General features: G+C 43.4%; 2 protein-coding genes across 3 annotated transcripts; both read right to left on the reverse strand.

Moving 5' to 3' along the window:
* Positions 1 to 209: 209 nt before the first annotated feature.
* Positions 210 to 5,072, reverse strand: LOC121177172 (lysophosphatidic acid receptor 6). 2 transcript variants are annotated; one of them, XM_041031387.1, is made up of 2 exons: positions 4,939 to 5,072; positions 210 to 1,822 (listed from the first exon to the last, which is right to left on the reverse strand). In XM_041031387.1, exons 1-2 carry the CDS (start codon positions 4,993 to 4,995, stop codon positions 857 to 859), a joined length of 1,023 nt encoding a protein of 340 aa, XP_040887321.1. In that variant the 5' UTR covers positions 4,996 to 5,072; the 3' UTR covers positions 210 to 856. The 2 variants fall into 2 exon arrangements, with proteins under 2 accessions (XP_040887321.1, XP_040887322.1); XM_041031388.1 differs by lacking the exon at positions 4,939 to 5,072 and adding an exon at positions 2,063 to 2,170.
* Positions 5,073 to 5,827: 755 nt separating this feature from the next.
* Positions 5,828 to 7,963, reverse strand: mblac1 (metallo-beta-lactamase domain containing 1). The gene is made up of 2 exons (XM_041031389.1): positions 7,526 to 7,963; positions 5,828 to 6,067 (listed from the first exon to the last, which is right to left on the reverse strand). Exons 1-2 carry the CDS (start codon positions 7,937 to 7,939, stop codon positions 5,828 to 5,830), a joined length of 654 nt encoding a protein of 217 aa, XP_040887323.1. The 5' UTR covers positions 7,940 to 7,963.
* Between the last annotated feature and the right edge of the window lie 7,764 nt (positions 7,964 to 15,727).

Consider the following 15,727-nt stretch of genomic DNA (forward strand, 5'->3'; position numbering starts at 1 on the left):
TTTCTGCTTGGTCTATGGCATTTTTTAAAATCACTTAGCACCCTTACCCTAGCGTGTCGCTGTGGTTGGTTATATGGTTATAAATAACTCTTTCTATATGGTTATAAATAACACATTTTTGTGTCTATTGTCACAATAGCACAAAGAATGTATATACATGTATGTATTATACATAAAAGTATAGAATAAAAGTATAGAAAACTCACTGCTACATATCATAGCATTTATTGGCTGAGTAACTTCTTAGCAGGTAGACTTCCATGAAAGTGGGATATACAGATACAAAACACACTATACAAAATTATACAAAACACAATAAATATATTAGCAGTTCAATCAGCTTTCCAACTACAGGAGTGTTGGGGTTGTGTCTGATCATTTGTTTTTGTAACTTTATGAAAGAACCCAACAAGTAAGGAGGCTGCACAGTGATAACACAAATGTATGTTCCCAAAAAGAAAATCAGTCATTACTCCTCATAGCTCCTCCATTCTGATGTTTAAATTAATCCCTGCATTTATAAAGTAAAAACAAAGGTTCTAATGGTTTTGTTGATAACCAAGTTTGAGGGTTTTGGATGGTGGCACCAATAGGCCACAGTGGTTAGCACTGTTGCCACAACTACGCCAGATTGTCCATAGTTGTGAATGTGAGAGTGAATGATTGCTTGTCTCTGTATGTCAGCCCTGTGATAAACTGGAGACCTGTTCAGGGTGTACCCCGCATCTTGCCCAAAGTCTCCTGGGATTGGCTTTAGCCCACACTCCTGTGACCGCTTAAGAGGATAAGCGGTATAGACAAATGGTGGATGGATGGATGGATGGATGGTAGCATGGCTCGGTTCTTCAGCAGCCCTTTAGCTACTGTTTGGCACTCTGCTCCTGTTTCCCATTTCAGAACTTTGACTATTCAAAAGGAACATTCTCTGAACAGCACTTATGTCTACATTCCTCCTGAAAGTTTCTGTGGTGAAATAATATGCAATGGGATCTAGTACTGTGTTGAGGCATGCCGCTATCAGGCTATATTGGTATGCAGTCAGCATGGAGGATGATATATTGTTTTTGTGCAGACAGAGGAAAAGCAGGGTTGCATGGTACGGGAGGAAACTGAGCAGGAAAATAAGAAGGCTGGCAGCAACCATCCTCTGGATCTTTCTGCTGTCCACGAGGCTGGTCTGGGCCACAGTGCTTTGTTGGACAGCACGAAGCAAACCCCAGGAGCAGATCAGCATAATTACAAATGGAATCCCAAACCCCACAAACAATGTGACTGAAACCACCACAGGTTGTGTAGAGTAGACTGGCTGGCTTTCAAAACACGTGTAACATGTCACATTGGAATTTTCTTTGAGTTTGGAGAAGTAGATCGGCAGGCTGGCTCCGAAGGTGAACAACCATACTCCGAGACAGATCAGAGGTGCTTTCTGTCTCCCTTTCTGGACACGCTCTGCCATAGGAAAGCTGACGGCCACGCAACGGTCAAAGCAAATGCAAGTAAGGAGGAAGATGCTGCCGTACATGTTGGCCTTCAGGACCAAACCAAGGGCGTCACACAGCCACTGAGGAAGACCAGTGAAACCTAGATGGTGGTAGATCCTCATGGGCAACGTGAGGATGAGCAGTGTGTCCGCTATGGCCAGATTGGTCATGTAGACAATGGTTTGTGATCTGGATTTGGTGTGTCTGAAAAAAAAGGCCAGCGCCATCAAATTAAAAATGAGGCCCACGATGGAGATGAAGGAGTACGTGCACACGGCAAAGATGTTGAACTCGTATGTGCTGACGTTGGGGCAGTGAGTGGTGTTGTTGGACATATTGACCTGAGGGACAGAAGACAGAGAAGAGTATTTAGAAAAAGTCTCAGAAGGATAGATATGACACACTGTAGACATTGTTTAAATAGTTGGGTTATAGAAGAGTCTCTCCTCCTGGGTTCCACAGTTTAAGCACTCATCAGGAACAGCCGCTCATTTTCATGCCTAGGTTGCTAAGGATCCAGTAATTATGTTTAATCCACTAAAAAGCAAATCTAATTGTACACAACGAACAGATATCATTACAGGTAAGACTGATCCACCAAGCATGGCGACGCAGGTGAAACACATTAGGGAGGAGCAGGTAACGAAACAGGCAGGAAACACACGAGAGCAGGAAGGGAAGTGAATCTGGAATGAGACGAAAGGTGAATATTTCAAAATAAAACAGGAAATAACACAAACTAACACATGCTGGCTCAGTTCTTTGGCATGTTCCAGTCAAACCGAGCGTTTTGATGCGCTCATGATATATTTCTACAAGCTTTTTGAAATTTTTCAAACGTCGTACAAAGAGTGAGCTCAAACCATTTGAGAAAGCAAATGGCTGTATGTTTCCACGTATGCTGAGGATGTCGGTTGAGTCCTTCGAGTGTGTCATGAGACATATTTGCTGTTGCACTCATATAAGAATTTAGCCATATACAGCCCAGACTTCCTCTGAATGTGGTCTGAGTGATTAGATCTCAACTGCATCTCACTGCGTTTTGGGTGCACCCACACACACACACACACACACACACATCATTTAGAGGTGTTTCTATTCATATCACCTGGAGTGGGGTTCAAACCCACAACCACGAGAGATTGAGTCTCGTGTTCTATCAATTGAGCTAACTAGGTGTTTTTATTCATATGTGACAAATAAAAGTTCAGTCTCTTATTTCTCAGTTTTTGGTCCCTACCAACTCCTGAGGGCCGCATCTGTTGTCACACTGTTATAGTGTGACAACTCATTTCATACACTGTAATAATGAAAACATCTATCATAGCTAGATTAACCACATCATAGGCCTATCGTACTGTATAGATCTGACATCCACTGATCATGAAGTGAGTGTTCTCTCATATTTTGAGAGAAAACACAGCTTGCTTCTCCAGCACTGATGAAGTGAAGCCTGTCAGGGTTTTGTCACCATTTTTGGTGACATGCTTTCCCTCTAAAGATAGTTCCTCCTTATTTGACCAACTCATGTTCACTGCCTCCTCCGGGGAGGCTGTGTTTTCACCCCCGCGTCTTTTTTTTTATTTGTCAGCACGATTATGTGAAAAGTATTGAACTGATTTGCACCAAACTTGGTGGAGGGATGGAGCACAGGCCAGGGGAGAAGCTGTTCAATTTTGGTGTAGATGCACTTAAATGGGAGGATCCCAGATTTTTTTTTTTTTTTTATCATTTGCGTTTTCTTCCTTAGCATTAAGAGAACAGAAGTTTGCACTCTACTGAGAACTATTCTACATTCTGTTTTCCTGCACTCCTCCCAACAACACTTTTTTTTTTTTTTTTTGAAGGTGACCACTGCCTGTGTTTATCTGCTGCTGAATATGCTTCACAGAGGCCATATACCTCACACCAAAGGACGGAAGACTAATAACATGCAGTAAAATAAAGTAAAATTATCTAAAAAGATAGATTTAATAAAAAAATGACCACCATTTTCAGTCTTTTAATACCTTAAAAGAAGGAAAATAGAAAATATATGTACAAAAAGTACAGTATCTGGGGCCCGGGGGGATTAGGTGTGTCCCACATAAGCACAACATCTCACACCGTACATGTAGGATGTTGCAGCGCAACATCATATTAAGAATCAAATCAAATCAATACAAAATCTGAGGGATGTTTCACACTTACATAACATATCCTGTTAAATACTAAATCTAAAAAGAAGTTCCATCAGATGGATCAAAATTGTATTTATTTAATGTTTTTCAGCATAGTCTAACAAACAGAATTGTAAGCATCATTGTGTAAGAGGAAAAGGTCTCTTTTCATGTTCCTGGCAGAAAGCAGAACTCCCGTGTGATTAGAATTTCTGTTATCATTTCGCACAAAATAAATAAAACTGACTTGTAATACTATGACATGTATTTATGATATTTTCATCAGTAATTCATCTCTTTGGCTGGTAAACATTTAAATATTTTTTATGCAACCCTGGTGGGTAAAAAAAAAATTTAAAAATCCAGCCGTCAAGGCTTTTTTATTTGCATTTATTTGTAATAATTCTTCTCACATCTCTGAATATGAAATTCTACAATTCTGTAATTCTCAGGCTGAATCAATGTGTGTGTGTGTGTGTGACACAGGAACACACATGAGTAATTTTCCACCAGTGTGCGACTTTTTTCCCCCTTTTGAAAGATTTGTGCCTCATAATGAAAATGAATTCAATGAATGTGCTGGTACAATTCACAGCAAATGCAGAAATGAGCAATGAACAGCATTGTCTTTACCTGTTGGATGATCCAAAAAAAAAAAAAAAAAGCACAAGATCCAGAGGAAGAAGAAGAAGAAGAAGAGTGTGTGGCTGTCACCCCAGCATACTGACAGTTGCATCTCTCACGCTCTTGGCGTGTGAGACTCAGCACAGGAAGTTGACCAATCTTATGATCTCCCTCTCTCCTCTCTCTATAGTTAGTGTTTGCTGTTTTCTACAGACTTGACTTGAACATGTAGCCCACAAAGCTTTTATATTCCACCTTTATTTTCATTTTTCTTTTATTTCAGACACAGGCTTCAGGTCTAATCGAATAATGTAAATTTTAAATGAATTTGAACTGAATGACATTTAGAGTACAACTCTTACAGTGCCCCAAACAAAGACAGGTGGGATTCAGTTCATTATTATGAACAGAGAGTCAAACAGTCATCAGAAAAGTGACTAAGAGGAGAGAGACAGAAGTGGACTACGGATTTATGCAATACAGAGATTAAAAAAAAATACAGTCATTGCTGGTGTTTTGTTTGTGGACTTAAACATTTATGTGATTAATTATATTCTTGGGTACGAAAACACAAATTATTATTTTAATGTAAATAACAGACTCACAGCCTGATTTGATATTTCACATATCTTTTTAGAGACGGACCTCTAGTGGCCAATAAATGAATTACCTACCGAAGATTTAACGTCAGCGGACTCCTTCCTGTTTGAAACCGAAATGACGGTGCCCATGGGACCCCATATGTTCTCTGGCTGTTCAGGTGACAGTTGTAGCCAATCCCAAACCTGCTCCTTGTGTGACGCCAGCCTGTCTTCCTCTGCAATGGCCTGGCTCTTGTGCTGAACTCCCAACGTCCAGTGATACAGACATGGGCCTTGCTCTAATTGCTGGGAGAGAAGCAGCTGTTACTGTCTCCAAATACTACTGGGTCTGACTGAACAATCTCTGGTTTCTCCAACACTGGTAGGGCCGGAATCTCCCTCGCCTTAGACCTGGTGACAACTCCACACAACCTGCTCCTGCTCTCCTGGGAAAATCTGTCTCTAACCACACAGACCTGAATCCAGTAGAACACCTTTGGGATGTGGTAGAACGGGAGATTGGCAGCATGATGTGATGAATCGTGTCGACATGGAGCAGAAGCTCAGAGGAAGGTTTCCAACATCTGGTGGATCCATGAGAGCAAAAGGAGGAACAACACAGTGTTAGTGTGGTGTTCCTAATAAAATGCTCAGCGAGTGTATATTTATAGTTAAACACATTTTATTTGCAGTTAAAATGTATTAAATTTACTGTCCCACGTTTTGCGTTTCAGTGTCAACATCCCACTCTGAGCGCAGATGAAGGTAGTTTAACAGCAGCTGAACATCTGGTTTCACTGATCTCCACTTTGTGAGTCCACATGTTGTTACAGGGGTGAATACAGGTGGGTTCAGTAAATGTCAGTCAAGCTCGCAGTGTGATGACACTATGTCCAGCAGCAGTTAAGTTGTAAACCTCCAACTAACATCAGTGTGGTCACTTCCTTACAACACCCCAAACTTATCTCCAGGGGTTGGTTCTTCAGTTCCTGAGGACTCTAAACGGGAGTCCATGTCCTGGTATGATGACATCGGCGGTGCGCAACGCCTCTAGGCGGCTCACCTCCTGTGCCGCAGTGTTCATGCTCAAATCCCGCCAGCTGTCCTCGTCTGAGCAGCACTCAAATAAGTCCCCTGCAACCAGCACTGTGCCCGCTGAGGTTCCCTTCACCCGAACGCTGACATCTTGACCCGTGTGGCCCGGACAGGGAACTACAGATACCTGTAGGAGAAGAGAGACGGCATCAGTTTTTACATAGTCTCTTGAAACCACTTAGTCGAGCCATTCACACCTTTGGGGAGCACCTGTTGAGCTGCCTCTAATAGACTCGTTAGCACCTGAAGGGGTGCCTAGGATGGTCGTTGAAACCATTGGTGATTGAAAATAGAACATAGATGGTTTGAGAGACGAATCAAGGAAGCCATCTATGTCAAGACAGAACATACACGAGACACCAACTGTCACCCACCTATAACGCAGTTAGACCCCTCCCCAGATGACTAACCCATCCGCATGTGGGCTCATGTGACTCGAATGACTCACATGATGCTAAGTTTCATGTGGCAACAAGTCTGCTTGGTGCAGCTCAACAGGTGCTGTCCAAAGGTGTGAATAGTTCCACAAAGTGGTTCCGATAGCTCTCAGGGAACCGCCCACTAGGCAGGGAAGGGAATGTGTTTAAATGTTTGGCCTCTCTAACCAGTCTCCAGAACCGAAGACGCTTCTCGGATGAGAGTCTCTAAAGATTCAAACAGCAAGCCCAGGTGCCTTCAAATCAGCCCATAGGACAACTATGACCTGGATCAATGAGAACCAACCCAGACCTTTTCATTTAAACCCCTGAGTCCTTGGTTGTAACACAAAGAGCTTTCTCTGAGTGTGAACTGCATTTCACATCTGATGATCAAAATGACATACTGATGTCTGTTTATTGTGAAGCAGGAAGCGGTATGAATTCATTCCTGTGTGAACTTTAGTGTACGGCCTTACCGGGAAATATTCTAATACTGAAACCACTTTCACACCACACATGAACAACTAAATATCTATGTTAAGTAACAACTAAACTGACTTACTCAAAATCTGAACTGAAGATCTTTGGTCTCATCTCTTTTAACTCCCACAATATGAATGTGTAGAAACAAAGACTCACAGTATTTGTTGCCTGTCCCACAGAGAAGATACAGAGGTTACATCCTCAGTGTTGCTTAAACAAATGTTGGTTTTTAACAACCCGAGGAGGAATTTACCGACCACGTTTACACTGTGAGCTTTGAATGCTGACTAAATTTGACTGGCTCAAGGCAAAGTAAATTTAAATATTATAGAGGGATTTTCTCTGACTGAAATAGAAAGACTCTGCAAGAGCATTAAGCGGGGAAAAAAATTGCACAGGGGAATTTGGACTCCTAGCCTCTGATGTTCCAAAATTCTGCCAACATCTCCGACATGAGATACAAGAATGACACCAAGTTAATAGCTTGTTGGTTTTCTGGACACCCTTACAAAAAAAGTAAGTTTATTCAGGTGTGCTCTCAGTCTACTTTTAATTAACTTATCAGAGATTTCCTTAACAAAGTCGGGCTTACTTAAAGTTGGCTTACACTGACAAGTACACCGAAAAGTTTATTTAGGAAATAAGCTTAAATTTTACTTGATTAAATGAACTTAGACACTTACATGCTCATCAATAATAAAAGCGTGTCCGTCTCCCAGCTTGTTGGGGCGGTACGTGTCCCCTTCGCTGACGTCATATCCTACAATCATCACCGCTGATGGAAACAGAGTCAGGTTTCCTACGTGGTCTGAATGTCCATGAGTCCCCACGACCACGTTAACGTCCCCCGGTTCCAGGCCCTTGTCTTTCAGAGACTTGAGAAGAAAGTCCCGGTCCCACGGTCCCCCCGTGTCCACCAGAATAGTCTTAGGTCCGGTTATGAGGGTGATGGTCCCGTCGGCTCTAAACGTCCCGTCGGACTGGGGGACGCAGTATCCAGCTTTAAGCACGGACACGGAGTAAGGCTGACCGGAGAAGGAGGACTGAGACTCTGACAGCGGGACTGTTTGGAAGTGATCAGAGTCTGTCCCCATCATGTCTGTACAGTCCACGGTACAAGCAGCTGCTTCGAGTGTAAAGTCCAAACCATCATAGCAGGTGCATACTGCCCCCTGCTGCACCGGAGTGTGTATGACGAAGGCATCTGCGCTCTATGGTTTTCTGCCCTCGGTGTGAACTTTGAGTACACAACCAGTTTACAATAAAGTTTTATTTTTGTACTGGAACTATACTGTGAACTATACTACAAGTGAACTTTTAGTACACTGTTAGTGTACTAGTTATGTACCTGTAGGTCATTTTCTAGTTTATGAATGAAGATGTTTAAGTCCACGCACAGTAAACTACTTGTTTAATAGTTTTTATTCTGCAAGCGAACTTAACATCATACATATATTTCACTATTTATATCTTGTTTTTGCACTCTAAAGTAAACTACTAGGTTTCTATTTTTTTGTACTTGTAATATACCTTTAACTGGACTTTGAGTAGACTTGAAGTGAACTCATATGTTTCACTACCAGTGGACGATTTATAAAACTTGACAAGACAAACTCAGGATTAAGAACAAATTTCTTATCTTTATAAATCAAACGCTTCAAACAAACATTGTATTGGACGTCGAAGCACAAGAACATGCGTATAGGGCAAGAATACTTTCTTTCTTTCTTTCTTTCTTTCTTTCTTTCTTTCTTTCTTTCTTTCACCCTGATCTAAGGCTAATGCAAACTCTAACAGAGTTCCTACAACTTCATAAACTGTCAGAGGAGGTGAACATCAGCCAGGTACACCATAGATCCCATTACACACCTGTTTGTACCTCATAAAACCACTTGAGGTGAAAAAATGAGGAGTGCAAGAAGACCAATGTATTGTGAGAATGTAAAATGAAAACAAGCCAGTAGGAACCAAACAGCACAACACAGTAGTTGTTATTACTTTGTTTATTATTAGCTGTATAAATGACATTTTACTAGATTGAAAACACATTAGTATTATGTTATTAGTAGTATTATTATGATCCAAAAAGTAATTGCCTATTAGCTACAGCCTGAAAAAAAAAAGACTGAGCTGGTTATTTATGATCAGCTGAGAAACACAATTCACACATTACACCCAGCACATAATTCAATTTCTGTTTGAATCTGTTTCCATCTGCTCTTAATGTCAGTAAAGTTTGTGGCTGCACCAGAGGGGAGCACCAAAGAGCCACTCAAGCCTGGAGAGCAGCAGGAGTCTGATCCTCCACTGAGCCAAGGAGCTGGGACTAAACATGGTTCTTAACCCGGCCTTTAATTCATGAATTCCCCTTCAGTTAGTGTGAGGTGTTGAAGGTGTGAAGTGTTGTCATATTTCACAATAATCTACAAATGAATTTACTCTAATTCAGACTAACTGGGCAAATGATTAAGAAAACTGCCAGTCCTACATTTAATAGTGTCTTTAACAAACAGTGACACAGGGTTTATTCTGAAGACCTATCAAGCGTTCTGAATTTGTTTCCTAATTCACAGAGCATTTGTAAAGAGGGGTTTTGAACGCATTGATTACAGAACAGCATTTATGGTCTTCATCTTTACATATACTGTCTTTACATATACTTTCCATATACTGTACAAATGCTGCATATTACTGCTATTTGTTGTTTTCAGAAATGTGTGTAACAGCAACTCTGTGCTTTAATGATATGAAGCCCCTTTACTCACTGCTGTGCAGCTGTACTAATGGTCAGATATTAAATACTAAATAAGACCTCTTGCTTCTTGTGGCTATCAGTCATTGTTATACAGTATGGAACAATGAGCAAGAACTGTAGGAGCAGGTTTACTTCTCCTGTAACTTACAGTGTGATTCCTGACCTGAATCTGGTGATGCTGATACATACAGGGCAGTATCTAAAGTTGGAATCCATCTGAGTTGCTTTTCCTTCCTCCTTCAACCTAAAAAAAAGAAGCTGAAGTTGCCTCAGCAATTTTTTTGTTTTGCTAGTTTCATCATTTTCACGGTTATGTTAAGTTTACTATACTGCTGCTAGTGGTAATAATAATGTAATAACAATGTAATAACAATAATAATTAAAGCTGCAAGCAGCGATGACGGGCCCTCGCACCCCTTGCGACCCAGCGGAGTCGGAGCCGGCGCAGCCAAGAGTACCAGAGTCCCCCTATGTCCTCTCCTCTTCTACCCAGTACACGTCATAGTACAAACAGGTTATTTCCTGTGACCAGCAGGGGGCGCCACGAGTAAGGCGGGGGTTTGACATATGGAGCCGTTCAGGGCAGAGCCCTCATCATGCTCATAAAGTTTGAAGATGTTTGGATAAAGTATGTGGACGTGAGAGCCATTCAAAATGTCATGGCAAATTCACCAAACGCCACCAAACTTTGGCGGGCCACAGAGGCCACACCCTGTAACTTAGAGAAAACTCTGTGATAACTTTTGATCATCATGGTCTTGAGGTGAGGTCCACCAGATATGAAGCTGATCGGGTGAAATCCCTAGCACGAGTTCATCCGCATACCAATGGTGGAAAGCACTCAAATTTGGCCGCCAAAAACAAAATGGCTGACTTCCTGCTGGGTTGAGGTCATGGTGTCAAGAGACTTTTTTGTGCGTCCCGAAGTGTTCTTTATGTGTACTGATTTTCATCTTCGTATTCCAAAAAAACCCATATGGAGAGGGGTATTTTAAATCTTCAAGGGGGCGCCGTTGAGCCATTTTTCCCCGCCCAATTACAAAAACCCCATCAGAGTCTAGGGCCAGCCCCCAAGAACGTGTGTATGAATTTTTAGGATCATAGGAGGTGGTTAAGGTCATTACAAATCCAAACGTAATTTCATGGCGAGGGATCGTCAGTTGCCGCTCCGCCACACAGATGCCATTGCACCCAGCTTCACGGCCTTTATAATGTAGCTTCACCAAGTAGTTGGGAAGGTTGTAGAGCAGAAACCAAGCCGATGGTGTCAACTATTAAGGAGCAGTACACTTCAGAGTAAAAATAGGTCATTTCCTGTTACCAGCAGGGGACGCCACGAGTAAGGCGGGAGTTTGACATATGGAGGCGTTCAGGGCAGAGCCCTCATCATGCTCATAAAGTTTGAAGATGTTTGGATAAAGTATGTGGACGTGAGAGCCATTCAAAATGTCATGGCAAATTCACCAAACGCCACCAAACTTTGGCGGGCCACAGAGGCCACGCCCTTTAACTTAGAGAAAACTCTGTGATAACTTTTGATCATCATGGTCTTGAGGTGAGGTCCACCAAATATGAAGTGGATCAGGTGAAATCCCTAGCACGAGTTCGTCCGCATACCAATGGTGTAATTCGCCAAAATCGCCAAATTCCGACCACAATGGCGGACTTCCTGTTGGGTTGAGGTCATGGTGTCAAGAGACTTTTTGGTGTGTCTCGGTATGATCAACATGTGTACCAATTTTCATGCACCTACGACAAACTAAGCCCAATGGGAGGGGGGTTTTGAAAATTTCAAGGGGGCGCTGCGGAGCCATTTTGCCCCCCCCATTTACAACGACCACAAAATATCAAATTTTTCACCAGACTTGATAAGTGTGCAAAATTTCAGGCGTTTTAGAGCATGGGAAGGGGTTGAAAAATGCAGTTGTTTGGGAGGACAAATAATAATAATAATAATAATAATAATAATTAAAGCTGCAAGCAGCGATGACGGGCCCTCGCACCCCTTGCGACCCGCGGGAGTCGCAGCCGGCGCAGCCAAGAGTACCAGAGTCCTCCTATGTCCTCTCCTCTTCTCCCCAGTACACGTCATAGTACAAACAGGTTATTTCCTGTTACCAGCAGGGGGCGCCACGAGTAAGGCGGGAGTTTGACATATGGAGCTGTTCAGGGCAGAGCCCTCATCATGCTCATAAAGTTTGAAGATGTTTGGATAAAGTATGTGGACGTGAGAGCCATTCAAAATGTCATGGCAGATTCACCAAACGCCACCGAACTTTGGCGAGCCACAGAGGCCACGCCCTTTAACTTAGAGAAAAGTCTGTTATAACTTTTGATCATCATAGTCTTGAGGTGAGGTCCACCAGATATGAAGTTGATCGGGTGAAATCCCTAGCACGAGTTCATCCGCATACCAATGGTGGAAAGCACTCAAATTTGGCCGCCAAAAATAAAATGGCTGACTTCCTGCTGGGTTGAGGTCATGGTGTCAAGAGACTTTTTTGTGCGTCCCGAAGTGTTCTTTATGTGTACTGATTTTCATCTTTGTATTCCAAAAAAACCCATATGGAGAGGGGTATTTTAAATCTTCAAGGGGGCGCCGTTGAGCCATTTTGCCCCGCCCAATTACAAAAACCCCATCAGAGTCTAGGACCAGCCCCCAAGAACGTGTGTATGAATTTTTATGATCATAGGAGGTGGTTAAGGTCATTACAAATCCAAACGTAATTTCACGGCGAGGGATCGTCAGTTGCCGCGCCGCCACACAGATGCCATTGCACCCAGCTTCACGGCCTTTATAATGTAGCTTCACCAAGTAGTTGGGAAGGTTGTAGAGCAGAAACCAAGCCGATGGTGTCAACTATTAAGGAGCAGTACACTTCAGAGTAAAAATAGGTCATTTCCTGTTACCAGCAGGGGACGCCACGAGTAAGGCGGGAGTTTGACATATGGAGGCGTTCAGGGCAGAGCCCTGATCATGCTCATAAAGTTTGAAGATGTTTGGATAAAGTATGTGGACGTGAGAGCCATTCAAAATGTCATGGCAAATTCACCAAACGCCACCAAACTTTGGCGGGCCACAGAGGCCACGCCCTTTAACTTAGAGAAAACTCTGTGATAACTTTTGATCATCATGGTCTTGAGGTGAGGTCCACCAAATATGAAGTGGATCGGGTGAAATCCCTAGCACGAGTTCGTCCGCATACCAATGGTGTAATTCGCCAAAATGGCCAACTTCCGACCACAATGGCGGACTTCCTGTTGGGTTGAGGTCATGGTGTCAAGAGACTTTTTGGTGTGTCTCGGTATGATCAACATGTGTACCAATCTTCATGCACCTATGACAAACTAAGCCCAATGGGAGGGGGGTTTTGAAAATTTCAAGGGGGCGCTGCGGAGCCGTTTTGCCCCCCCCATTTACAACGACCACAAAATATCAAATTTTTCACCAGACCTGATGACTGTGCAAAATTTCAGGCGTTTTAGAGCATGGGAAGGGGTTGAAAAATGCAGTTGTTTGGGAGGAATAATAATAATAATAATTAAAGCTGCAAGCAGCGATGACGGGCCCTCGCACCCCTTGCGAGGGCCCAGCGGAGTCGGAGCCGGCGCAGCCAAGAGTACCAGAGTCCCCCTATGTCCTCTCCTCTTCTACCCAGTACACGTCATAGTACAAACAGGTTATTTCCTGTGACCAGCAGGGGGCGCCACGAGTAAGGCGGGGGTTTGACATATGGAGCCGTTCAGGGCAGAGCCCTCATCATGCTCATAAAGTTTGAAGATGTTTGGATAAAGTATGTGGACGTGAGAGCCATTCAAAATGTCATGGCAAATTCACCAAACGCCACCAAACTTTGGCGGGCCACAGAGGCCACACCCTGTAACTTAGAGAAAACTCTGTGATAACTTTTGATCATCATGGTCTTGAGGTGAGGTCCACCAGATATGAAGCTGATCGGGTGAAATCCCTAGCACGAGTTCATCCGCATACCAATGGTGGAAAGCACTCAAATTTGGCCGCCAAAAACAAAATGGCTGACTTCCTGCTGGGTTGAGGTCATGGTGTCAAGAGACTTTTTTGTGCGTCCCGAAGTGTTCTTTATGTGTACTGATTTTCATCTTCGTATTCCAAAAAAACCCATATGGAGAGGGGTATTTTAAATCTTCAAGGGGGCGCCGTTGAGCCATTTTTCCCCGCCCAATTGCAAAAACCCCATCAGAGTCTAGGGCCAGCCCCCAAGAACGTGTGTATGAATTTTTAGGATCATAGGAGGTGGTTAAGGTCATTACAAATCCAAACGTAATTTCACGGCGAGGGATCGTCAGTTGCCGCGCCGCCACACAGATGCCATTGCACCCAGCTTCACGGCCTTTATAATGTAGCTTCACCAAGTAGTTGGGAAGGTTGTAGAGCAGAAACCAAGCCGATGGTGTCAACTATTAAGGAGCAGTACACTTCAGAGTAAAAATAGGTCATTTCCTGTTACCAGTAGGGGACGCCACGAGTAAGGCGGGACTTTGACATATGGAGGCGTTCAGGGCAGAGCCCTGATCATGCTCATAAAGTTTGAAGATGTTTGGATAAAGTATGTGGACGTGAGAGCCATTCAAAATGTCATGGCAAATTCACCAAACGCCACCAAACTTTGGCGGGCCACAGAGGCCACGCCCTTTAACTTAGAGAAAACTCTGTGATAACTTTTGATCATCATGGTCTTGAGGTGAAGTCCACCAAATATGAAGTGGATCAGGTGAAATCCCTAGCACGAGTTCGTCCGCATACCAATGGTGTAATTCGCCAAAATCGCCAAATTCCGACCACAATGGCGGACTTCCTGTTGGGTTGAGGTCATGGTGTCAAGAGACTTTTTGGTGTGTCTCGGTATGATCAACATGTGTACCAATTTTCATGCACCTATGACAAACTAAGCCCAATGGGAGGGGGGTTTTGAAAATTTCAAGGGGGCGCTGCGGAGCCATTTTGCCCCCCCCATTTACAAGGACCACAAAATATCAAATTTTTCACCAGACCTGATGAGTGTGCAAAATTTCAGGCGTTTTAGAGCATGGGAAGGGGTTGAAAAATGCAGTTGTTTGGGAGGAATAATAATAATAATAATAATAATAATAAACATTAGAATTACAATAGGGCCTTCGCACCACTCGGTGCTCGGGCCCTAATAATAATTAAAGCTGCAAGCAGCGATGACGGGCCCTCGCACCCCTTGCGACCCGCGGGAGTCGCAGCCGGCACAGCCATGAGTACCAGAGTCCTCCTATGTCCTCTCCTCTTCTCCCCAGTACACTTCATAGTACAAACAGGTTATTTCCTGTTACCAGCAGGGGGCGCCACGAGTAAGGCGGGAGTTTGACATATGGAGGCGTTCAGGGCAGAGCCCTCATCATGCTCATGAAGTTTGAAGATGTTTGGATAAAGTATGTGGATGTGAGAGCCATTCAAAATGTCATGGCAAATTCACCAAACGCCACCAAACTTTGGCGGGCCACAGAGGCCACACCCTGTAACTTAGAGAAAACTCTGTGATAACTTTTGATCATCATGGTCTTGAGGTGAGGTCCACCAGATATGAAGCTGATCGGGTGAAATCCCTAGCACGAGTTCATCCGCATACCAATGGTGGAAAGCACTCAAATTTGGCCGCCAAAAACAAAATGGCTGACTTCCTGCTGGGTTGAGGTCATGGTGTCAAGAGACTTTTTTGTGCGTCCCGAAGTGTTCTTTATGTGTACTGATTTTCATCTTCGCATTCCAAAAAAACCCATATGGAGAGGGGTATTTTAAATCTTCAAGGGGGCGCCGTTGAGCCATTTTGCCCCGCCCAATTACAAAAACCCCATCAGAGTCTAGGGCCAGCCCCCAAGAACGTGTGTATGAATTTTTAGGATCATAGGAGGTGGTTAAGGTCATTACAAATCCAAACGTAATTTCACGGCGAGGGATCGTCAGTTGCCGCGCCGCCACACAGATGCCATTGCACCCAGCTTCACGGCCTTTATAATGTAGCTTCACCAAGTAGTTGGGAAGGTTGTAGAGCAGAAACCAAGCCGATGGTGTCAACTATTAAGGAGCAGTACACTTCAGAGTAAAAATAGGTCATTTCCTGTTACC

Source organism: Toxotes jaculatrix, chromosome 23, assembly GCF_017976425.1.
Source record: "Toxotes jaculatrix isolate fToxJac2 chromosome 23, fToxJac2.pri, whole genome shotgun sequence".
Lineage (NCBI taxonomy): Eukaryota > Metazoa > Chordata > Actinopteri > Toxotidae > Toxotes > Toxotes jaculatrix.